The sequence below is a fragment of the Oryza glaberrima genome, chromosome 3 (assembly GCF_000147395.1).
Source record: "Oryza glaberrima chromosome 3, OglaRS2, whole genome shotgun sequence".
Lineage (NCBI taxonomy): Eukaryota > Viridiplantae > Streptophyta > Magnoliopsida > Poales > Poaceae > Oryza > Oryza glaberrima.
This window is the reverse complement of record NC_068328.1, coordinates 9,703,156-9,728,725: the sequence shown is the minus strand read 5'-3', so window position 1 is coordinate 9,728,725 and position 25,570 is coordinate 9,703,156. Positions and strand designations below refer to the sequence as shown.

At 41.4% G+C, this 25,570-nt stretch overlaps 1 protein-coding gene, 1 long non-coding RNA gene and 1 pseudogene across 7 annotated transcripts; 2 read left to right on the top strand and 1 right to left on the bottom strand.

Moving 5' to 3' along the window:
* Nucleotides 1–407: 407 nt before the first annotated feature.
* Nucleotides 408–3,228, bottom strand: LOC127767792 (protein CHUP1, chloroplastic). 2 transcript variants are annotated; one of them, XR_008016512.1, is made up of 6 exons: nt 2,614–3,228; nt 1,849–2,165; nt 1,640–1,751; nt 1,305–1,436; nt 762–1,209; nt 408–589 (listed from the first exon to the last, which is right to left on the bottom strand). XR_008016512.1 is itself a non-coding variant. In XM_052293237.1 (5 exons), the coding sequence occupies exons 1-5, from the start codon at nt 3,226–3,228 to the stop codon at nt 1,135–1,137; spliced, it is 1,251 nt and encodes a 416-aa protein (XP_052149197.1). In that variant the 3' UTR covers nt 620–1,134. The 2 variants fall into 2 exon arrangements, 1 of the variants encoding a protein (XP_052149197.1); XM_052293237.1 differs by lacking the exon at nt 408–589 and having other exon boundaries at nt 620–1,209.
* LOC127767793 (uncharacterized) lies at nt 2,890–6,598 on the top strand. 5 transcript variants are annotated; one of them, XR_008016514.1, is made up of 4 exons: nt 2,890–3,018; nt 3,154–4,793; nt 4,877–5,228; nt 5,934–6,598. It is a non-coding gene; the product is annotated as an uncharacterized LOC127767793 (long non-coding RNA). The 5 variants fall into 5 exon arrangements; XR_008016515.1 differs by having other exon boundaries at nt 5,835–6,598; XR_008016516.1 differs by lacking the exon at nt 5,934–6,598 and having other exon boundaries at nt 3,154–3,247; nt 4,581–4,793; nt 4,877–5,828.
* Nucleotides 6,599–12,805: 6,207 nt separating this feature from the next.
* LOC127768269 (uncharacterized) lies at nt 12,806–25,251 on the top strand (annotated as a pseudogene).
* Nucleotides 25,252–25,570: the final 319 nt, after the last annotated feature.

The following is a 25,570-nucleotide window of genomic DNA, read 5'->3' as shown; positions in this document are numbered from 1 at the left end:
CGCGGTTTCGCTATGGGGCCCACGGGAAGAACGTGATGGTTCTACGCGCAGTTTACGCAAGTGCACGCTGCTGCTGACACAGCAGGTGGGCCCAGCAAGAGGGGGCAATGGGCCAATGAACATATCAGGGCCCCATACGTCAGTGACTAATTCGTCGGATAAGGACAGGCAGGACGCGCCGGCGGAAGCGTCTCACTGGCATGTGGGCCCGGGGGACGAAGCCTAGAAAGCGACGGAGAAAGCAGAAGTCGGCGAACGGCGGCGGCGGCGGCGGCAAAATGCTGTCAAATGGAGCTATCCGCGTGGATTCTCTGCTACGGAGTCGCGGCTCGTCGCGGGGGCGAGTGCCGGGGCGTGAAAGGCCAAGCGATCCAGGTAATTCTTGGCCCTCATCAATTCTCATCCGGGGCGAAACTGCGAATTGCTGTAGCTGCCCTGCCTCGCGTGTTCCCGCTGGGCGGTTGTGTGATCAATGGGACTTGATACGGGTGGTTAATCGCCTGGATTCGATCATGTGTGTGTAGTGGGGACTGGCCGAGTGGGGGTTGGGGGAGATTGGTGGGCATAAGTTTGCCGGTGCACTGCAATGCTGCACACAGAAAATAAATGAGTAATTGGGAAGAATTTACATTTCAGAACAGAAGTTATGGTGTCACTATCATCCCAAAAACTATACTTTAACTTGAGCAAATTAGGAGAAAAAGAGATAAGCGGCATTAGGGAGTGGAGTGTTGTTGTAAAATAAAATAAATTTAACTTACTTTCATCTGTGCACAACATGGTGTTTCCACATTGCTACTTCATGGTACTCTTATTTTGTTTGATCTAGGGAGAAGCAAAGGAACAGATAGGTTGAAATTAGTCCCAACGAAATTTTAGAAATGGTCCTGAAAGTGAAAGGTGTACGAAATTAAAGGCTGCATGATGTATGTATATGCATATTGCATAATGTTAACTTGTATCCAAGTCCCAAGAGATCACAACCTGGATGAATAAATTAGGTTTAATACAACTGTTTACAAAATTATCCTGATGACTAGCTGAGTCGACTTGGAGCCAACCTCGGCAAAACTTTAATTATGTATTTTAATCCTATATAATTGTATTTGAGCCTTTTTTCCAATCCTCATCAGATCAATCTGACTTGCTTGCATACATCTTCAGTTCTTGGAATGCTTTCCGGCAACCTTCATCAAACCCACCTGCAAGCTGTGTTTGGTTTGTTGCAATTAGTTACCTAGCACTTTTGTAGCTAAGAAGACACAATACCATTTCAAAGTAATTCATGATTGAGGCGAAACTACCTGATGTATGCGGAAGGCAAAGCGGACACCTTGGAGAAGCAGTTCTTCGTCATTTGTGAATGGGTCGGACTTCAGTGCATTCACAACGCGGTTCATGAATTCTCTTGCTAGCTTCAATGAAGCCATCTTTAGCTGTTTAAGAAAGCAAGAGTATACATCAAACTGAAGGAAACTAGTAAAATGTCTACCAATAGGAATCAGTGATTAGAGGGTAAGGAATCAGATTCCTCTGTGTACCGGGTTGCTCAAACTGAAGACAAGTTAGTAAAATGCAGCAAGCTGTGGTTGCTTACTAACTGTGAATAAAGCTGTCATTAGAAGTATGGATTACATACTTGGCTTATGATTCCAGAGTCAAGCATCCATTCCCACGGGATCTTAAGATCCTTGTATCTTCCACTTGCACTGTCCCTTGCTCGCTCAGTATTATGAATACCTTGTTCAATTCTATAACAGAGTAAAGCACGGATCATGCTGTGTTGTTTGTTCAATATTAGCAATACGACAATTCCTGGTTTTGTTAAATGCACTGTAATCTACTCACTTATCCTGCAGAGCTTGCATGCGCTTGAGAGCCATAGGTGTGGCAACTCTCCTGTCATCGTGGAATGACGATGCTTCTGATTCCAGATTCTTCAGATCTCGGTAGGTGAATGCTGCTTCTCTCATGGTATCTGCTTTCTTCTCTGGCCAGTTTGGGAAATGCTTGAGCACTGCTCTTTCGTCCACAAGGTAAGATAGTTCCCCATCAAGCCACTTCACAAACTCTTCAACATCAGCTATTTCTTTGTATGCCGCATTCTTTACCTCCACTGCCAGGAAGTTAATGAATTCACTCTGATTTTCTACATCTGATTTAATCTGTTGTCGTGACATCATAAGCAGCACATATAAGATAAGAATCGCTTAGCTAGAAAATATGACAGCAAAGCTTGACTTAAAAATTGAGGAATCCAACATAAAAGACTTTTGTTGTAAAGGAATTACCCCCGCCCGCAAAACAAACGAATTACTAGCAACCTTTACCACTAAAGAGTTGTGTGCTATCATCAAACTGAAAAAGAATGATGGATGACTATGTTATGGAATAAGGTGGTTTGCATTGTTTTTAAAATAGGAAAGATATTTAGAAAGCACTCTCTTATCTATATTCTTTTTATAGAATGGTAAACAGACAGAATGAATATTAAGCAATTCTCATGCTCATGTTTGTTGCATATGATAAATTTGAAAAGGATGAAACGATGGATCACCACATATGTAAAAATATAAATGCACATATTTTTAGAATAATAATATTTGTACTTACAGCTAACACATAAGCTGATTTGTTCTCTATCTCCCCGATCATCTCTCGGCTATTAGTAGCTGCCGGAATTCCCATGGATCCAGACTTTGCATCATTTTTGCCTTCTCTTCTAACCAATAACCGGTATAACTCGACTACATCAGGCACCCTTTGCACTGCCTTAGTGCTCTTCAGCAATCTGGAAGGTAGGGGAGGTGGCGGTGGAGGAGGAGCCATGCCTCCTTCCTTTCTTGCATTTACTATTGGTTGGGTGTAGGTTGGACTTGGCGGTGGATTTGGAACCCTTGGTGCTCTTGATCTCACCAGAGGTGCCCTGGAGAATTGCTGCCTGCTGTAACACGACGTGCTGTTGAGATCCATGGCTTCCTTTGCATCATTGTTGGGAACAAACTGCTTTTCCTTGAGGTAGCTGTTGCCAGTGGAAGAATTATCCAGCTTCTTCCAGAGCATCTTTCTATCAGTATCCTGGCCTTCAAGGGAGGATACTTGGCCTTTTAGACGACTGACTTGATGTCTCAATTGCTTGTTCTCCTCTTCCAGACTGCGGTTCCTCTCGACAAGGCCATGGAGCTTGCTTCTTAGAAGTGCAACACATGCATCTCCCTCCCTCATCATATCTTCTTCATAAGTGGAGGTGATCTTCTAGTATGGTGGTGCTGATTCCTCTCTTATAATTTATATATATGGCTCCTACTTCCTCACTACTCACTAGTATGACTCTATTGATAATTAAAGGAGATGTTTTAAAGTGAGACTCCGTACAATTGTGTTGAACCTAGCCATGAAAAACATAAAAATATGCAAGAAATAATAGGTGAGCATTTAAGTTAGGTAGGAGCTGTTGCTAGGGTAATTACTTCTCCTTAAAGTGATTGCTATTGGTAGCTGTCTTGTCTGCGGAACTTCACCGAAGAAAATCCAGTCATATGAAAGCTTTACATTGCATTTTTACTTTGTGCCAGTTCTATTGTTTCATTTAACTTGACATCTATTTTCCTAGAATCAAGTGCAATTTCAGTTCTCTTAGCAGATTTTTTTAAGATTAGACTTACAAAAGCTGGTAAGCTATTCAACTCAAACCAAGAGGGAAAACTCATATTATTTCTCCTTCTCTCTGGAATAACGTTTTTTGGTTCCATTGAATGATATCTTCTAACTGATCCATTTCAAAAACAAATATAGCTTGATTATGAGGTTTCTTCTGTCTCAAACCGTGTAAAGGGAACTCAGATGGAACTCCTTTACCAGCCAGGCTAATAAGACAAAGTCAAAATTAAAGTAGAGAAAAGGAAAACTGGGCCAAAAAAAATAATAAGGAAAAGAAAATCTGATGTGTCCATCTTTTAAAATATACTAAGATGTTCCATACTTGTATTCCTTCAACATTTTAACTCTTACTGCAGGAACCGTAAATCTTGTTAGGGTATTTGTTTCTCACCATCAATAATAATCCTTACTAGTAGTTGTACACCTTGTGAAAGTAATGCATGCTTCTGATTAAAATGAAACCTTCCCCCTGTTTATGAACACAGTTGGGCGTTTGCTTATGTTACCTAATGTGGGCCATAGCAGAGCCCCGTCATTGATATATTAGGTTTAGAAAAAGTAGTCCTACATATTAATGCGCTGAAACTGTTGTCAAAGATGACAACGCAGGAAGAATATGGTGTAAAGAGAGATAATTGTAAGCTGACATCAAGAGGTTAACTCTGTAATGTGAGATAAGTTATCTGGCTTAACATTCCCTGATGACCGGAGAATTGTTGAGTTCATTGATTCACTGTCTCAAGAGTCTTAAAAACATTATCAAATTTCCACGCTTGGTCACTGTATACTTGCTTGTGATTAGATTGGAATGCATAATGTACCAGAAGGAACCGGGTGACCATTAACCAAAGCTGTACGTGCTTTCAAAGAAAGAATCATCACCTGATTGATCAAAGTGCTGTGGTACTACATATTTGCAGTGCGGTTCATGAACTGTGTAAGATGCTTCATCAAGATCTGTTGATGGACCCATGGTTGCATGTGCCATTGTGCTTAATGGTGTATCTACAGTGGCATTCATAAATGTGAGGAACCAAAGCCATCTAATTGCCGGTACTGTAAATGGCTGTACGTGGGACTCATCATTTTTCAATTTGTATATCGATAAGGTCATCCACCACCGATTCTCCCAGGTGAGCAAAAAATGGCAATGCCTTATATTTATTAAACATTCAAACTGAAACCGACTGTCAATAATCAGCAGCATTTTCTGTAGGTGTTTTGCACGCCAAGATGGAGTGAACACACATACAGCCTGGCATGTTTTTCTTGTTAACAAAAGTTTTACCAAACATAATTACATCGGTGAAGGCAACTTGATACCTGCCACGGAAAAAGTGAGTTTTACTCCAGCTAAACATCGGTGCGTGGCTGTGACCGGGATGGCAACCCGTGTAGAAATGTGGGCATTGTGCGCATCAGCGTCAGGCTTTGCCAGTGAAGTTTGGGCGGTGCTGGATCTGAAGATTGTTCTGGCTTGGCTACTGGTGTCAGAGACACAGAATATACGAGATTTCTTCACGAAAGGTGACACCCTTGTATTGCATCAGCTCGCCGTTCATCTTTCGGTGAGTAATCCCATCAACTGATTTAGAGCACAAGAAAGCCTCGTCTTACCATCATCTGATTAAGATGACAAAGACTAGCTACATGCCATTGAAAGAGAATAAGTGAAAACCAGTCCATTGAACAAACCTACTCTTGCTTAGCCAGCAATGCAATGCTGTCTGCTGACTGTTAAATGTATCCTACATTCTGTTGGACCTCATTATCTAAAAAAAGAAAAAAAAATTGTTGGACCAGGAGAGGACTCACTACGTGCATCCTACCTGTTGTTCTTCGATTCTCAGTTATTGTTTTATCATGTACTACTCTATCAGTTTTATATTGTTTTAAAATATAAGTATTTCTATGATTCAAAATTTGTATCACAATGTAAGTATTTCTGGGGTATTGATTCCGATGCACAAAAATCCAAACATTTTCAACCAAAAGCTTAGAAGGAATCAAAGCAATTCAAAATTTGACCGATAATGTAACTGAAAAGGATTTATTTTTCTCAACCTTAATCTTTACTTAACGAAATTGTTTATGTTTTGGAATTGAGGGAGGGAATGTGTTTTAAGATCGTAGTCTACCTTTTTTTTCTTTCTGATTTCTTCTTTTTGTCGTAGGTTGTTTGTACGATCCAACAGCTACCCGGGACTTTTTGCTTGACGGAACACACCTGTGTCTCACATTCTCAGTTTCTCACTGTCTCATATGGCTTTCAGGCTAGTGCAAATTGTCAATGTGGGGGCTCCGATCACATATGACACAACTGGACCTTACCGACAGCGAGGTCCAGAAGAGAAATCCTTCGGTGATGACTGATGATGAAGTGATTAGCAGAGCTGACGGAGACACGAGAGTAATTCTTGGGTGATGACTGATTATTACGGCCTTAATGATGGAAGAGACGCATGGTTTGGTGCCGAACCACTGTGAGCGGAAGGACGGGAAAGGGAGCAATGTCGCCGTCCGTCTGTCCCACTCGCCGAGCAGGACCGGTCGCCGGCCAGCCGTTGCCGGGACGCACGCCGGACGCGGAGGTGGGACAGCCGCAACAGCAACCTGCACTGCTCCGTGCTTAATCACCGACACATATGCTGGCTGCAGCAGCAGTATTTCTCCAAGGCTGCTGCACGCCGCATTTCTTTGTTCTGATTTTCTCGTAGAGTAGTTGATGGATCCATACACAATAGAACCAGTACTAATGATTTAATGATTGTTTTAGACAAAATTATGGAAACTGGGTAAAGGTCCCATTCACCGGAATTCATGGGGAAAACGTTTTTCTACCCTTTCCACGATTTAGTTGGGCAAAACGCCAAAACCTTGTCACCAAGACGCCAGCCAATGCACCGACACCGATTTGGAATAATTGTTCTCGACAATATTATCTGGATCGATAATACTTTATTTTGTACAAGGTTATTGTAAAAATTTAAAAACTTTGACTAAGAATAACATCCAAAATATTTGCCTTGCAGATTTGAATACGATATGTGTAGATCAATCTTAGAAAGTATTTCAATAAATCAAGATATGCCGGCCCAGTTTTACGGATGTGCTTATAGGGGTAGGGGTGTGCGTGTGTGCGTTCATAAGGATGAGTGAATACACGTTATGACTTATGAGCGCCTACGTTTGTAGTTTGTACTGTGTTTCTAAATAAATAAATAAATAAATCATATATGTATTGATATTTATATATATTGTAATAAAATATAGTGGTCAAAGTTGTTTATAGAGACTGTATTTTTATTCAAAATGACAATATTATTAACTGGAGGAAGTATATAATATCTTGACAACTAAAAACACATAGATTGTGCGGGTAGGAGCAGCCGGCCTCAAGTTGCTAGGGCAAAATTCTGGACTATTCTATCAGGGAAAAACTATAGCTGAGGTCCCTTATCTTGTCGTCGGATTACAAAATCATCCCTAAACTGAAAAACTAGATATAACATGCCCCTTAACTTACAAAACCGGGTTACTTTGAGTCCTAAAGCAATATTGCACCCGTTTTTGTCCGACGTGGCGTTTTGATCCGATCTTCACTGCTAAGTCGACAAGTTGGATACTTCACTACTCTAAGTTTTTTTTTAAACCTAAGCCAGCTAAAGCTGGTTTTATATTAAGTAGGAGAGAAACTGTACATAATCACCAAGGGTGACAAGAAGTAAAAGGAAAAACACAGGACATCCTGCTACATCAGAACTTGCTAAGGTATTATTATTCTCGCAATGTCCTTAGCTCCACATGCAGACCAAAGCTTCACTTCATCCAGGAATTTCGCCAGAAGCATTGAGAGTTCTTTGTCTTTGAAGATCCGCCTATTCCTTTCGCACCAAACTTCCCAGCAGAGCAGCATATGCAATGATCGCATTCCTTCCGTCTGGTTCTTGTCTTGCTGCAATGTTCTCTTCTCCCACCAATCAATTAGCCTCTCATCTGGATTATACACCGGGAGGACATTGTTTTGCTCCATCCCCGCAGTTACTTTGTCCCAACTTTCCCGTGTGAACGGGTAGTCCTTGAAAAGGTGTTGTGCCGTCTCCAAATTCCTGTAGCATAGCTGACAAAAATAATTGTTTGGTCACTACCTGATTTGTAGACGATCGGCTATCCAAATTTTGTTTTGCAGCAGCAGCCACGCGAAGTTCTTGTATTTGGATGGCGCCCATGCTTTCCAGATCATGCTGGCAGCCCTCGAGTCTTCGCTACTCTAAGTCGGCCTTGAGCTTGTGCGCCGCCATGTCTAGGTCCAAGCCAGCCTCAAGCTCACCCGCCGCGCCCTAGCTCCAAATTGCCGTCATCCATACTAACCAGCTTGCTGACTGAGCAGCGAAGATCCTAGTCAAAGCGTCACGTGGGATAAACCTGGGTGCAATACTGCTTTAGGACCCAAAATGATCCAGCTTTCTTTGTAAGTTAAGGATGCATTATATCTAGTTTTTTGGTTTAGAGACGATTTATAACTCGGCAGCAAAGATAAGTGGCCTCAGATGAAATATTTCCCTACGTCAGATAGACGAGGCCGTTGAACGAGAGGTTTGGGCGCCATCAGTCCTCCCTATATGCCCCTAGCAAAGCTTTCAGTTGGAAGCCCATACAAAACCCACCTGGCGAAAACGGCTTGCAGGCCGTGCGAAATCGACCTATTTTCTCCTTGGGCTCTAGAGCACGGTGCTTCATCGCTACCCCTGTTGTGCCTCCATCGCGTGCATGCACGGCTGCATCCAGGTGAACAAGCAATATGAGATTCACACACACATCAAGAATTCATGCGGCGCCTGACTGCCTGTACGTCCTCTGTTTGCTTGCGCACGATGGAAGAAAGTTAGCGCGTCAGGAGACACAAAGGAGCTGGGCCACTGCTGCTGCAGTTTTTTTCCCTCTTCCGATCATAGATCGGTTTGCATCGCCCACGCTGTCGTTCCATCGAGATTAAGAGTGACTAGACGGGTTCGCGCGGCGTGACGCCACACAAAAGTGTGAACAAACAACTGTGATTCTAATTTGGTGTGTGCTTAACAACTGTGATTTGTGTATATAGGATTGAGTTAAAGTCTGATCGTCTTTTTCAAAGGTGTGTCTGTAAGAAAAGCGTGCTTAGAGGTGCTTATGTGACAGCTTGGATGAATACGTTTCTTGCACTGTGTGCTCAGTTCGTGCTTGTGTGGCAATCGGATAGGTATGTACGTGGCTTGTATTATAAGATTTTTTAATGGTTTGCACTGTATAAGATTGCGTGGTCAGTCTGAGTCCTTTCGTATAGTTAGTTTTGTGCTCATACATACATACACACACACACACACACATATATATATATATATATATATATATATATATATATATATATATATATATATATATATGTATGTATGTATGTATATATATGCATATATATGTATGTATGTATGTATATATATGTATATATATATATATATATGTATGTGTATATATATGTGTGTGTGTGTGTATGTATATATATATATATATATATATATATTCTTATCCAGATTCATCGAGGTGTTTATTTGGATGGTGTATGAGTTACTCCCTCCGTTTCACAATGTAAGTCATTATAGTATTTCTCATATTTATATTGATGTTAATGAATCTAGACAAATATATATATCTAGATTCATTAATATCAATATGAATGTGAGAAATGCTGAAACGGAGGAAGTAGCTTATTGCATGAGCATCTGTGTTTAGAGGAAAATCAGTCTGCTTGTGAGTGAGTATATGGCTACTCGGAGTGCAGGTCTTGCTAGAAGTGGTAAGCTATACAATATTTTGGTCAGTAAATTATATATATTTCATAGGTTTCCATATGGATTGTTTGTGTACCAACTTTTATTTAATAAGTAGTATTGATTGGAGTAAAGCAATTCATGTCTTACTTTGATTATTCGATATAGGTCAATATGTGATGATTCGGTTATCGCGTAAGAGAATAGCTGATGAGATTGTCGAAAGACTGGGGGGTCTGGTCCTATACATCATGTTTCTCGAGTCATTGGTGGATATCTTGCATACGCGGTAGCAATTCTGCTTGTTTCGGAAAGACATGGTTAATTGAGATTGTTAAGGTGCAAGGGCATTCAGCTTTCGAGGCGTGCGATGCTGAAGAAAGTGCTGCTGCTTTGTTTGTGATATCTTTGCAACATTCTCACAAAGTTATTGTAGATGATATACACTGGGGGTATCGCCTTAATTATGAAGAGATCTTCAATATTGCTAGACAAGAATTAGATACACTGTTACTACTGAACGTGATGATCTCCGAGTTCTCCGTAAGAAACTGAAAAAAGGTTGGGTTCATGCTTTGGATAGTTTGTCTTATGTGGAAGAGACATGCAAAGAGATCGGTAATGGTAATTATGGAGACTCTAGTGGATCAACAATTGAACCAATAGCAGAGGATGTTGTGTTATATCAAGTGGATTGTCTGCGAGAGTGGACTCAGTGTAAAGCTGATATGGGGATCGAATGCATCAATTATTGATATTGCTGGTGGGTTAGTATAAGTTTAGATTTGATTTCCATGTTGGGGTTGTCGTCTTGATGAAAACTTCTTTTAGTTTTATCCCGTTTTTTTTTAAAATTATTTAAACAATATGTTCCACCATTTAAAATATATATAGTATAACCACCTAGCTGGAGATTAGAAAGGAACGTTTTTAGTAACGATCTTGTTCCATGTATGGTGTAATAGTATTGTGCTATATATGGTGTACAAAAAATTGTAGAAGTTGTATTTTTCAAAGTAAAATAAGTTGGTGCCTGGTCACGTAACGCAATGGATTGAGCAGCAAGCTTTACTTAAGCAGTATTGTCGTAGTTCTTTTTTGATATAGATGTCGTAGTACTTTCAACAGGGTGACATAATACTACATTATGCGTCATATATCTAGTAGTACTTTTAATACATAGAGTTTTGGTATAAAAGCATGCTGCATGTGATGTACATATGAAGTGATAGCGCAGCTTGATTAACATAAGGACCATCTGCAGTATTAATAGATTTATCAACATCAACTCCAAGCAAAGTGAAAGTAAACAACAAATTATGTGACGTATCTCATAAAATGATTGCAATGGCTAGAACCATCAAAACACATGAGCTCTCTCAGAGGATGAGGCCATTCCTTGAAAACGGGCAGCGAAACACACCCTCGACAACAACACTTATCGTAAACACTTAATTATTCCAGGCGGGGGCTTGTTCTGGTGCGTCCTTTCATAATACCAACAGACAACACAACATCTAGGACAACAATAATCAGGACCCCCATAATAATAACGACCATGATAAGAAGCTATACACAAGAAAAAAAAAAGAGACCACAATAAGAAAGTGTAAAAAAAAGTAATAAATAGAAAATCGTAAAAAAAAAGTGAAAAAGAAGTACCTTTAAGCTAGAAAATCAGCATGTCCTTTAAAAAAACAACGAACAAACAAGTAGATATGCATGAAGAGTTAACTGAGAAAATATGCCCTAAAACACATAATAATACTTAAATAAACAACATACAAAAACTTAAAGGAAAATAAAATAACATACCTGGATACGACGAAGCCGGCGGTTATTAGCCAAACGCCTTTTTAACCGGATAGAAAATGCCTCCATGCGAGAAATACGTAGGAAACCACATGTTAAAAAAAGCGGTAGGTGAACAAAGAAAACTATCGAATGGACAAAACAATAGGATTAAGGAGAGGAAAATTAGTAACCACATACAAGAGGAGGACAATAAATTATGGATTAATCTGAGAGTTGCTAACGAGTAGGATAGAATCAACGGAATGATGCTCAGAAGAGGATTCTAAAAGGCAAAAAAAAAAGTTTTCGACAGGCAAAAAATGCAAATATTAAGAAATTAATTAAAGGAAAGTAAAGGAAATATAGAACAAACCTAAATCGCGAGCAAGGAAACCGAAACGAGAACAACGCCTTATTGCCACATGGTGCTGCCTTGCAACCGATGATGAAGACATAACGAGAGTGAACCGAATAAAAACAAGATCGAAGAAGGCACAACTACAGAATGAAGCTCAACCTGCAACGAACAAATTAAGTAAACAACAGTTTGAGCCGTGAAGAATTAGCAGAGCAAGCCACGAAGGAAACTTAGAAACAAAAACCACTAACCAATACCGACAGAAGAAAGCACAAGCTAGCATATATGCGGAAGAACGTACAGGGAAAAATCTAAGGGAGTGTTTGTCTAATGGGATAGAAAAATAATTTCCCACCCACCAAAATACATCTTTAAATTCTAATCATTCATTCTCCCCGTTCCATTTAATCCAAATCTTTCATTCATTTTCCAATCCCACTCCTCATTTCCCATTATCCAAACACACCCTAAAGTCTTCAAACCAGCCAGGAAGTGAAGCTCTCACAGCATTTTGCGCTGGCATGGACGCTCCCGCGTCACGACACGTCAGCCCGAGTTGGAAAACGGTGGGATTTCGCGAGCTCTCATGCGGCCGCGTCGTCCTAGTAAATTTGCAAAAATGCCCTTCATTTACTTGATAATTTGTTATAGGTCCCTGGTCTTAATTCTAATGAAGTGAATTACACTTTGGGCCATGTTTTATTACCAAAGTTTCACTTTGGACCACCCTATACATAATCTTTTCGCTTTGGACTAGGTAACTCTACCTTTGTTGCACAATGGGCTACCCTAACTCTGTTCGCTTGTGATGTCTAGTGTCTCTTTCGACAAAAGTATGTCATGCATATAGGTATGAAAGTTTGCTGGCATACCGTTAACAATTTGCTCGAAGTTATCGAAGAAATGAAAATGTGTTTTGGGGTGGTCCATTGTGCAACAAAGGTAAAGTTACCTAGTCCAAAGTGAAAAAATTAGATAAAGGGTGGTCCAAAGTGAAACTTTGGGAATAAAACATGGCCCAAAGTGAAATTAACTCATTCTAATGTTGTGCGTTCTTACTTAGAGACCTCTGAATAAAGCAATATTCTATACGAAGAAGCGAAAAATTGGAAAATCGAACCGCGCTCTAAAAACTAGAAGATTAGGGGTGTTTTTGCAAAACAAAAACCCTAGCCCTAACCCCCTTCCCCAAACCCTAGCCGGCACCATTCCTCTGCCTCTCCTCCTCTCTCTCCGCTCTCTCTTCTGCCAAGCGACGGCCGCCGCCGCTGCTTGCCGTCCCCCTCATCCTCTTCTTCCCGCAGTTGGCGACCTCCCCCGCGCACTCCCTACTGCGAGCCGCTGCTGTCGCCGTGCCGTCGTCCTGCCATCGCCATCCTTTCGCTCCCGCCGCCGCATCCGCCAACGAGGAGGCCGGGACTGTCGGATCCGGTGACTCCGGCCTCCTCGCCGGCAGATCCGGCCGCCCTGAAGCGGGGGAAGCCTGGAGCCGCCCTCTACTCTTCTCCCTCTACGCGCGGCACCGCCCCTCCCTCTCCCTCTCCATCTTTATTTCCGGATCGATGGATGCCTGTGATTAGGTGGCCTAGGGCTCATGGTTGACGGCGTTGGTTGATCCGGCGGCGCAGCACACGATCTGGTGGTGGTGCGACGCAAAGGGATCGACACAGTTCAGCCAAGCAAGGCAGATATCTGCATCTCAGCAGCTACATGCGCATCCAACCTCTGCCATCAGGCTTTGTACGGAAGCCTGATTTCTTGCATTCTTCTTTATTAACCTACCCTCTATTTCTATTGGTGATGTGGTAGCAGATTGTTGGTAAGGTACAGGGACGCCCAGTTGCTCCGAAAGATTGTCTTCGCCCGCAGCCCCCTGTTGCTGTCTTGAGCTCCTTGGTCAGTTCAGTGCCTTCTTTAATGTTTGTTTCTCCAATATTTGAAGAGTGGTGATGGATAGAAATAGGAAATGAAAGAAGCCGCTTTTGAGAGGTACATATTGGTTATTCAACTACACCAGAAATTACCCTATTTAGCACAGAGTTGATTGAAAGATTGAGATGTATTTCTTGCTTTCTCACATCTGTTTCATTCACCTGTTGTGTAATGCAATATACAGATAATAAGTTTGTTCTTTAGAAAACCCTTCCTGTAGATGGTGATTAATATATGCTCTAGAATTTAAATAGCAGCTGTCATTTTTTCTGCCTTTCATTCATGGTAGAGATAACATGAACAAAGAGCTGCAACCTTTTAAGTTTTAACCTTTCTAATTCTGATTTACTCACCTTAATTTTTCCCTTAGGTATAGCTGGCTTCAAAACATATATGCTCCCTCTCCACCCATAACAGCAAATTCAGATGCATTTCATCCTTTCCCGCATAGTTCCAGTGGAGCTGAATGAACACTGGGTTTTATTATTTTGTACAGAACTCAAATGCAACTTAATATTTGCATAAATCCAGTATGCATTGCTTCTCCGTGCACCCACAACAATAAGCATTCTTTTTGGCACAATCTGATGATGTTTCTACAGCTTACTGCCTCTGCATCGAAGACCAGCCAATCTGGAAGATTGAAAAATTGGATTGCTTGAAGAACAGAAGAGTAAGTGGTCTAATACCCCATTCTCACTTTATCTTTACATGTGGATCTTGGTGGTGTTGTGATGCTTTACTAAAACTTTGGTATCTGAATCTGAAGCATTGTAGGAGTTCTCTTTGTATGGCTACAACAAGATGCTTGTTGTAGCACTGAGCATCAGAAGTCATTGTTGCCAAACTCATAATCTGAATGGTAATGCGTGAAATGTTTTGGTACTATCAGTCACCGACTCATGGTGCTCTCTAATTTGACAGCAAAATTTGTTGCTGAACAGGACTACTTAATTGCTATGATCTAATTCTTACTATTTCGTATATGATCTAATTCTTGATCATCTGGTGTGGCACTTTATTCTAAATTTTTGAAGCGCCTATGTGTTCACTCCCTTTATTTTGTTGTTTTCAAAGGTAAAACTCCATCATATTTTTCTGATTGTTATGTCGTTTTCAATTGTTATGTTTCAATGTGTAGCTTAAAGGATATAATAAATACTTTGGTTGCAGTAGATAGTTTTTACTAATTAATGTTCATGCTTGCAAAGAAAAAAAATATGTTCAGTTCTGCAAAGAAAAAAAAAAGAGGTTGACTCTATATAGAAGAACATAGAGGAATGCATGTGTGTTTTCACAGTGCATGAGAAAATCAGTGAGAAAGTTCAGCCATCTACCAATTCTATCATTGATTGCTCTAATGGCAATATTATATCAAACGAACAGATTGCATTGGTTTCCACTAAATCTAGGGAGAAAACAAATTTATGAAGAGGCATGTTTATTCTTGACAAGAAGGGACCAGTATAGTAGCTCACAACTTCTCTGTCAAGCCAGAACATATACGTTGCTTGTAGATTGTATTTTTGTGCTTAGAATACCAAAATGCAAGTAAAACTTACAAATATAATTACCACATTTTGCTATTACAAACTAATATGGAATGACTGACCACGCTTTTTGTTTTTGTTCCTTAATTTTGCTTGTGGCAAGAAAAAATGGAGGATTTTCCTTTTGCCATGCTGTATTAGCTTCCCTTTTACCGGCATGCTTGTTTCTTAAAATTTGGTTTGCATCTTCATTTATCTAGGCACATAAATTTGATCATTTCATGCCTACCTGTGTTTGCTCTTAGGCCATGATCTGCCAATGGAACTCAACAGCTCATCAGTGCTAATTACCAGAGGAGATAATGAAGTGAAGGTGAATGTTCCATCTTTCTTGATGTTTCCCCTGGATTTGCTCATGATTTTAGATTTTTTACTATTGAAATTTGGTTCCGTTGATCAATGTATTGTTTCAGTGCTAATGACCAGAGTATAGTGTACTGTTGATATTCTGCTAGAGGTTCAATTTAATTTTTTTGTACATCATACACAAAACATTTTTGCAATGATTTAATGTACAGAAATTTAGTTGGAAGCTCCATAATACATGTCAGTTAACATTTTAAATTTCAGTAGGATTGATCTTTTGTTGTTGAATGTTCTTTTTTTTTCTGTGTGGCAGATCTGCAAACACTTATTTGGATGCATTACGCTAACAAGTCTTTTCTGCAGCAAAATATAATGCTCAAATCAGTGTCTTAATTATAAGCTGGCTTATTGCGCCTAGGAACTTGGAATATTTTTTATTTCCTTTGTTTGTTTTGCCTTCAGGAGGGTTAGCATCCGGCAGTGGTAGTGCCTCCAGGAGGGGTAGCAAGTCCCCGTTAACCTTTCTCCTGCTGTTCAATCATGTTAGATTACTTCAATTTTTCGTCCGAAACTTGTTCATGGGAAGAAACTTCATGATGTATGATTCGCCTGTTGGGCTCTGCTAAGATTGTGTCTTTTGTTATAGTTCTGGCAGTTCTGAGTCTGTGTGTGTTTTAAAGCCCTGACTAAGTGTTAGGTTAGACCTAAATTCCGTAATATGGTTGGTGAGTTAGAACAACATAGTGGGGACATTGTGGTGACCTTGGTGTTTGGTAGTGATGGGTTGTGCTAAATGGCATACCTTTTTTATGATGTGAGTTTCATTTACAAAATCCCCATGTTTTTTTTGTCATAGCAGTAGCCTCATGGTTGCTTGCCATGGCAGTAGCATGAGGTATTTCGTTGTGCCTCTGTTTCCCATGGGCAAGAATTGAGCTCATTGTGGCCTTTCTACATTATTAATTAGATTGTGGCATTGCATATAGTACTGGAGTTCTTACTAGAACTATATATCGCCACGCTTCAGTTAAATATAAGAACAAGCCTTAATTAACAATATCATGTCAATTTTGCAGGCTTTGGTTGCTCCTGCATCACTGCTTGCCCATAATGCTGAATTGGAGGGGAAGCGGTGGTTCAGAAGATCGAGGACAGTGAGTGTAAAGTCAGTTACAATGCGATGAACATTAAGTATGAGAACTCGATCAAGGCAAGTGTTATCAACCCAGCTAAGGTGAGAAGATGCATGCTCCAGAACGCAGCCTGAGTGGTTGCAATGGTCCTCACCTTACAGGCCATTGTTATTGAGCAGCCGAAGCCCAAGGCTCCTGTTTATCAGCTAACAGAGGGAACCAACACACTATTTCAGGTAAACTTAAATCTTAAAATCACATTGCATCTACAACAGGCTTGGGTACTGTCCTGTTGCTGAAACTTAATTAGACAATATTGACTATCCAGTTTCAATTGTCATTTGCCCAATAAAAACAGGTTAGCTTCAGAAGATTGGGTTTTTATAAATTGTGTCCAAGACCATGTTCAGTTACATGTATAATTTGAACTTGAACAATTTTGAGTGCATTTTCATTTTATTTGTACAAATTACCGTATAGACCTTACTTGAGTGGCATTCAGAATATAGGTTGATGTGCTTATGCTTTCAGGAAAACATCATCACGAGTTGTTCTGTACTTTTTGTACCTTAATCAAGTTCAGTCACGATGCATGTTTTGGATTTGGATTGCTTTTACCTTTACGCACTATATTTGAACAGATCATTCTAATAACAACATGGAGCTTACTTGTAATCATCTATTCTTTAACTGCAGGTTTTGGAAACTGTAACAAACAGCTGTTGCTATCTAAATTTGATCGATTTCCTACTGATTTGCAGGATAAGCCACATGACATGCTGCCAAAAACCTGGTTATGTCAAGGACAAATCCTGACACCCGGTAGGTGTTTGCTACACATGTCACTCCTATCATTCTTGTTATATTGCAATTGTCAAGAGAAATTAAGCTTTGGAATAAGTGTGGTTATCTGATTTACATATGAGTGTGTTGGGTTGTGGGGATATTCAACAAATAATGGAGTCGCGAGTCTGTACTTGTCAAGAAGCAGCGATAGATTCAATGGAGGCATTAGCACTTGGATGGTCTTACAAGAATTTAGTGCAATGGATATGTGCCTTTTATTTTCTTATAAAATTGCCAGTTTGTTTGTCCTTGGAGGCTTGGACACGAAATGTTTGATGACATTAGGCTTATCATCTTATTGCCTGCTATGCTAAATTGTCATTATGGTCTATTTTTTTTTCAACTTCTTGTTCTTTTCTCAGGACACTACAAGATATTTGACATTGCTGGTGTTTTAGAGTTTTTTATGGGCTACATTTGAATATCTGATCATTGGTCAGCACTGATTCCATGGGTATTTATTTTTTTTATATCAAGATTAAATTGTATGTTACAAAATCGATACTCTTGTGCCATAATTGTTTTTCGTCCACGCTGCTTAAAAAAAAAACCAGTAAAAGCAAATTCTGTTAGCTGAGTAGTCATTTTGCCTGATATAATTAACCACCTGCATCAACGTGAATTATGACAAACTCAACTTTTCTGATGCCATTGGAAAACGGTGGGATTTCGCGAGCTGTCGTGCGTCCGCGTCGGCCCTGGTCATTTTGCAAAAAGTCCGGCTATTTATTGATAATTTGTTTTACGTGCCTACTCATGGGGTTTACATGTACTGGTTTCTTACGAATAAGCCCTCTGTAATCCAAAATATTCTAGGCAAAGAAGCGAAAAACCATAAAATAGAACTGCGCTTAGAAAAATGGAAAGTAAAGGTTTTTTTCGAAAAACTTTTTACCCCTATCGCCCCCTCCCACGAAACCCTATCCGCCGCCGTTCCCCGCTCCTCTCCTCTCTCGCGCGCTCTCCCTAGCCCACGCCGCCGCCGCCTCCTCCTCCTCCTCGCGCCTCCCGCCCCCGGCCGCAAACTCTCCTCACTGCGTCGCCGCCGCCGCGCCTCCCGCACTCTTCTAGCACCCAGGTGCATCACCGCACCTCCCTCTTGCCACCGCGAGGCAGGTTCTGGTGGAGGGGAGGTCGTGCCCGCCTGATCCGGCAACCACGATCTCCCTGCCGGCAGATCCGATCACCCGGAGGCTTGGGATGGTTTAGCACATGATGCTCATCGTTTTCTCTATGGGGAAAGACTTTCCTCCCTAACTCTTTTTTTTTTTGTTCTTGCTCTCCCTCTCTCTCTCTCTAATCTAGATCCAGAGCCGGTGGGGAAGTTGGATGTGACAGATCAAGGCCGCCGGATCTGTTGAGCTCAGCAGCGGCAGCAGCTTGGCGATGATGGCAGGAATGTCTCAGACATGCCCTCCTCCCCACTGGTGACAAGCATGAGGCCACGGCCGAAGCTTATCTTTCGCACCTCCATCAGACCTTGTAATTGTAAGTTTCTAATTTTCTTGACATGGTACGAAAGTCTGATTTCTTGCATCCTTCCTTATCCTGCTCTTTATTTGGAAGCAGATCGTTGCCAAGTTACATGGACATGCCCCTGCATAGAGCTTAGAGAGGGGACATGCCCCTGCATAGAGCTTAGAGAGAATTAAGAGCATACATACATAAGATAGTATTATAATAATTAATAATTATTAGCTAGGGAAGAAGCTCGGCCAACTGCGACCTTCTAACGCAGGGAAGGATGGAAAGGAGTGGCTCCTGCTTGAAGAGCTGCAGGGACAGATCGCCAGGTATACATTCTTCTCCCATCTCTTGGCAGTAAATCATTTCCCTATCACTTACGCTGCACTCCACCTGTTTGTTGCATTGCATCTTAGGATACAGGGCAGCCTCGAGGAATGTGAACCATGGCAATCTGCATAGCCCTTCATTTGGAAGCTATGTCCCCCCAACTATTGAGTACTATTTTTTTAGCTCCACCTCCCTTTTCATTCAAGGTAAAATTGAAAATATCATTTGAAAGTTTGTAAAATACTATGTATTTGGCGTTTGAATCCTACATGGCTGCACAATATTTGCACACTATCTCTGAATTTTGGGTAAAAGTTAGTAATTATTTTAAAGACAAGCTAGATATATGAAGTTTTTAAAATATAACCTCTATTATTAGCTATTGGTTCTCGCTGGTAAAGCAAGTATACAGTTAATCAATCTGGGCACTGCAACCTTAAAGCAAAAGTTTTCCTTAGTTTTCCTTACTTGTTCTTGCTTTTCTTCAAATTAAGTTGAAATCTAAATATTCATCCAGTGATTTTGGAAGATGAAAAACACTCGTGTGTATGATGGAGTTTATAGGAGAGTAGCACAGTTACTTGCAAGACATTTGTCCCCTTTTGAAACAAAGTACTTATTTATTTTATATAGTACAAGATATTTGTTCAGTGAGTAGATAAAAATCCAGTTTGTTGTGAAGGCTTCCAAATGGGCTAATTTTGCACTATATGATTAGCCCTTTGCTTATATATGAACTTTTTTTTTAACATTCTCTTGCTGTTGCTGCTGCTTAGTGACATTTCTCATTCTGTGCTTTCAGCAGGGCAGCTTTGCTCTTATGCAAGTGACATGTTAACACTGCAGTTGTTATACTATAGGCTGTGTGATAGTGTGCTGGTCAAGTTGGACGCATACTAAATGTTTGTGATCTTTTGATGATTAATTTACCTTGTTTTATAGGTGTAGAAATTGGTGGAAGCATAGTTGGTTTGTTTCTGCTCTCATTTCAGGTCTACTTGTCCCGTACTGTTTGCTGCCGGCGTGGATGCTGCTGAGTCCCCACACATCAGCCACAACTAGAATCCTGGAATAGCCGCTACCATATATATGGCGTTTGCTTCCTAGAATCCTTTTGCTTTACATAAAACTGCAATCCAGACTATGAACAAACACTTATGGTTCAAATCCTATAACCCTTAATTATTATTACTATAAATGTCTACTGCTTTGATATGATCCTTATCTTCAGCTTAAACATATGCCATGAAAAAAAAATGCATGAAGTAACTCTCAGCCAACTATGGTTTGCTATCCTCTAGATGGAAAGGTATAGCTGGGGTACATATTTGTAGCTAATCTGGGATGAGCTACATTTTTTTTCCAGCCTGATTCATGTCTAGCAATGTAAGCTTTATAAATATTTGATCTTAGTCAATCTTGTGGAAATGGTATTATTTTGGCTTAATTTTCCTTTCTTATCTTTCAGAATAACATAGCTTCCTGATCACCAAACTGCTCATGCTCCTTGATTAGAACATAAATGGTTAGTAATAAAAATGTATTGTCCCTCCCCATATCTCTGTTTCCCCCCATTTTTCCATGGTTGTATGGGTTTGGTCCCCTTTTATCAGTCAAGGACAGGACTGCTCTTGGGCGAGTCAAACAATTTCCACTTAGCACATTCCTTTCGTTATTTTTCGGAGCAAATCATTTTTCTATAAAAAATGCTTTACCCTACTCTACTCCACTACTAACATCTCAACACACTCTGTTTATGTGAGCAAACATATATAAATTATGTGTACAACCGTACCTCTCACATATGTAGTTTTTTATCTGTAGATCAATTGAATATGCACATGAGAATTGCTTGATTAGGCCTGGTGTTATGGTGCTGAATTGCTGATTGAAAAGCTGGTGATAATGTTGGTATCGTTTTGGTATTAGTTCATATTTTAGAAAGGTTGCAAGCTTATTGCTATTATGTTGGCTTAATACTCACAGGCAGATGTTGTTTTTGCATGCTAAGTGATATTGATAGGTGCCAAGCTCTTGGAAATTGTTACAAACCAGAAACATAATTACCTCATTCAGTTTTTCTACAATAAATATTTTTCTCTTGAATGACCAAAATTAATTCTATGCCTTCTTTTTGCTTAATTGTTGATTACACATTTATGCTAAACTAATTACTGCTCTTTCTGTGACATTTTAAGCATCCTCTGACAAGTGTTAGGTAGAGCCTGCTTTCATTTGCCGCAGATCGGGTTTAAGTGTATGATCAACAAAGTGGAACACTCATGGATATCATACCTAATTATTGTTGTTAACCAGGAAACGAACTCGGCAAATCCAGAGGTACACTTCAAATGATCTGGTAGAAATCCCCACCTTAAATTCTTAATACTTTGCAGACCACAACTATCCTTTATCATCCGTTGCCCATGTTTTGCTTATATCTACACATGGTCATGGTGCTTGTTATTTTTCAGAAAGTGTCAACACCTAAGATTTTGAAGCACACAGCTGACAAAGTGGACATGGTGTAACAATTTCTAGAACAAGATGCACCATTTATAGAGAAAAATGTAGTACACGTATTCTCACAGCAGTCCTAGGAGTGCAATTGATTTTTTTACATGGATGGTAATATTTTTTTTTCAACCATGGTGGATGTTAATAATTGAGGGATATGATGAGTTAGATGATATAGATGATAACTTGGAAAGTTCTTTTTTTAATGTAGAAATGGAAGGCATGATACTCTGTTCCTGTGAATGAATTGAGACCATCCTAATGTTGGTTTGCACAGGTACTATATTTCATTGGATTTTTCCTTTTATGCATTGTTTACAGTAGTTGGTTTGACTGAAAAATCAGAGCTAGAAGACCTTTTCGGTTTCTTTTTTCCTCTGAATATGGGCATGCCTTTAAACCATTTTTTTCTTATTACCTATTCATTGCTTTTGTGCAAGTTCAGTTGGGATTTGGATTTGTTAAGCTGCTTGGGTTCAATTCGCAAGACGATTCAAATTTATGCTATTCTATATTTTGTTAAATGAACATGATGGTTGTTAGACAAAGGTAGTTGTTATTGATAGCAATGACAACACTCCTTTGGAAATATGAGGCATATATAAAAATAAAATGTGTACTTTTGTTTTCTAGATCCTACTTGCCAGCCCCATAGTTAGTGGTCATTTAGTAATTCAATCTATCCCCTCTATCTTACATGTGCAAGTAATAATTTATTGCATTGCATTTGTTCACAGTTTGATCATGCAAAGTTATAGAAGATGTTGTGGTGGTCTTGCGGAGGTGGGTATCCATTACTGGTGATTAAGGTGTTAAATTTGCTTGGATTTTCCATTGCTCAGAATTGTATATTTCCATTACTGAAAATTGCAGGCAACAAGTTTGATTCCATTGGCCAATATAATCTTTTAGTGATGTTGTGTAAAATGTTATGTCCAATCCATGAGTATTACCCACACTAGAACCAAATTTGTGCCACAATGTGTTGTGATTATTGCTGAGGCATAGAATTTATTTGTAAAAAAAAATGTGTTATTAGCTTGACAGAAGAAAAAAACTACCAGATTACGTTTTATAGGATAAACATTGAACTAATTTGTTTAGTATGACATTTTGTTGAAGCTATCTTTTTCTTAATGACTTTGGAAGTAATGTAGTGTTTCATAACTAATTACAATACCTTCAATGAAGAGATTATCGTCCTAATGCTTTTGTTTCATGTGCACTCTATTGCGTTAAAAAAAGAAGTGGAACCTGAAGAACTTTAGAGGACCTCGCTTGGCCAGTTGGCCTGTCTCTGTGTCATTATAGCTTCTCACTTACAGGCAACCAAGGTCTCTTCATGGATTATTGCTTGTGGATGGCCATGCTCTTCAACAAAATGAAAAGTTTAAATATAATGAAATATTATTTCCTTGATCCCATAAAGCTTCAGATGTAGAGTGTGAGCTTGCTGCCCTGTGAGCTAAAATTCCATTTTTTTACATATTCCTATTGTACTATTCATGGCTGCTTTATAATTGATGTGCTTTCGTTTGTAGAGTGTGCTTGAATTATTAATCAAATAAGCAGATTTACTGTAGGAATTCATGTAAGCATATTTTATAAACATAACTAAACTTGCCATTCATCTGGTCCAAGGAGGCCATCGCGTCCATGGTGTTTTACTCCTTCAGTGGACTGCTTTTACGCTATTATAAACATAAAAATGGATTTATGGAAGTCTAGATTTCCAACTGTAAATTTTTGTGCTATTCATCATCAAAGTTCATAGTGTATATTCTGTTATGTGTAATTCCTACTGTATTGTTCATGATGTTAAATTATTATAGAAGTTTAATGATGTTTGGACGTGTTATATTGTAAATTGAGATTTAAAATTTTCTATGAAGAATAATAAATTGTATATTGCAGATTTGGTACTCTTATGACAGAATGATTTTTCCACTCTGTTTACCTACGTAATGACAAACTCTCCTTTTGATGTCACTGGTGCAGCGCGCAAAGCCCGCGTTTGACTCTAGTCTGGTTTAAGAGATGTAGTTTGCAACTACGAAGAACCAACGGGAGGGTCAAGCTGTCATGGTTAAATAGCTGGAAAAACAAGAAAACGGGGAAAATGAGAAATGACTGGCATAAAACGAAGGAAAAAGTACGAATTACCCCCTTGAACTATCGTGACTGTCCGAATTACCCCCATAATCACAAAATCGGATATTCTTCACCCTCAACTATGCAAACCGGACGAATTATCCTCCTCGATCCAATCTGCAGTGGTTTTGGTCTACGTGGCAGTCCAGTTAGCATTTTATTTTTTTAATGGTGGGACCCACGTGTCAGACTCCACTTTCTCTCTTCCTCTATCTCTCTCTTCATCGGTCAGTGGCGCGCACGTCGGTGGCCACCACACATGGCGTGGCGCGGGGAAGGGCGATGGGCAGCGACGTGGGGGCATGCTGGCGGTCGGCGCGCACGCGGCGCGCGGGGAGGTGGAGGGGATGGGGGATAGGCGGGCGCTAGCGGCCATGGCGGAGAGGCGAGCCATGGCCGGAAGCATCGGGAGGAGGACGGGGGACGGCGGAAGGAGGCGCGCGTCGGGAGCTGGAGCGGCGTCGGGAGGAGGAGCAAGAGAGGCGGAAGAGGGAGGCAGCGGCGGCGGAGGAGGAGGCTGTTCCCGCGACCGCTGCCTGCCATTTCCTTTGCGCCCACCTTCTGTCCCGGTGGCCTCCCGCCTCAGCGTCGCGCCCTCGCAGCCTACCGGTTGCCCGCCGTACGGAGGGGCGGGCGGCGGACGGTGACGCCCGGGGGCGGACAGTGGACGGCGGCGCGTGGGAGCGGGCGGTGGGCGCCGGACGGCGACGCGCGGAGGCGGGCGGTCCCGCGCCTTGAGACACTCAACCAGGGCGTCCACCACGTCCCCGATGCTGACCACCTGCTGGTGCCTAGCGGCGGCGCCGCCATTGTTGGCATGGCGGAGCAGCTGCGTGGGCGATGCGGACGCCGCCATCACCGGGGAGGTGGGGACTGGGAACGGCACGGCGCGGTTGACGCCGTGGCGGGCATGGCGCTCGCTGATGGCGACGGTGAGGCAGCGACGCGGGAAGAGCGTGGCGAGCAGGTGGTGTTAAGTTCGGCATGCATTTCTTTTTTGTGAGATTTGGTTATTTTCTCTATCGTGGTCTGATACTAACACTAACGAATTCCTTTCCATTTGTCAGTTCCCCATGAAAATGATGACGCTCTTGCACCTAGAGAAGGAGACCGGGGAGCAGCATACGTAGGTGGTCTCTACGAGCTGTACGCGACGTTGCCGCCATGCGGAGAAGGAGGAGGGGGCTGGAGAGGGCCTTATTCTTCATATGCTGTAGCTGGACGAGCGGTATTGGTCGATGCAGTCCTCCGAGTCGTAGGCGAGCTCGCGGAGCTGCTTCATCCACTCTAGGACGAAGTGGTCCACGTTGCTTACGAGATTCTAAGCCGCATTCTCCATGCTTCGATCTTGGTTGGCTGGAAGCTAGTTTGGCGGCCGTGGCGGAGACGCGGACGGTGGCCGGATGCGGCGGCGAGGCGGGGCCGTGGCGGAGAGGCAGGCGGCAAGGCGCGCCGACCTAGCTCCGGCCACAGGCGCCGCCGTCCGCGCCGACTGCCACCGGAGCCCAACGAGCTCGTCGACCCGCCGCCGACTCCCACCACCCGCCCCCGCGCGGCGCTGTGCGCGCCGACCGCCTTGAGCCCGACGGCGCGAGAGAGAGGGGGAGAGAGAAACATGAGATAGATAAAGTATATATATGACAGGTGGGTCTCACAATAAAATGCTGACTGGATTGCCACGTGTACGCCACGTAGACCAAAACCACCGCGGATTGGGTTGAGGGG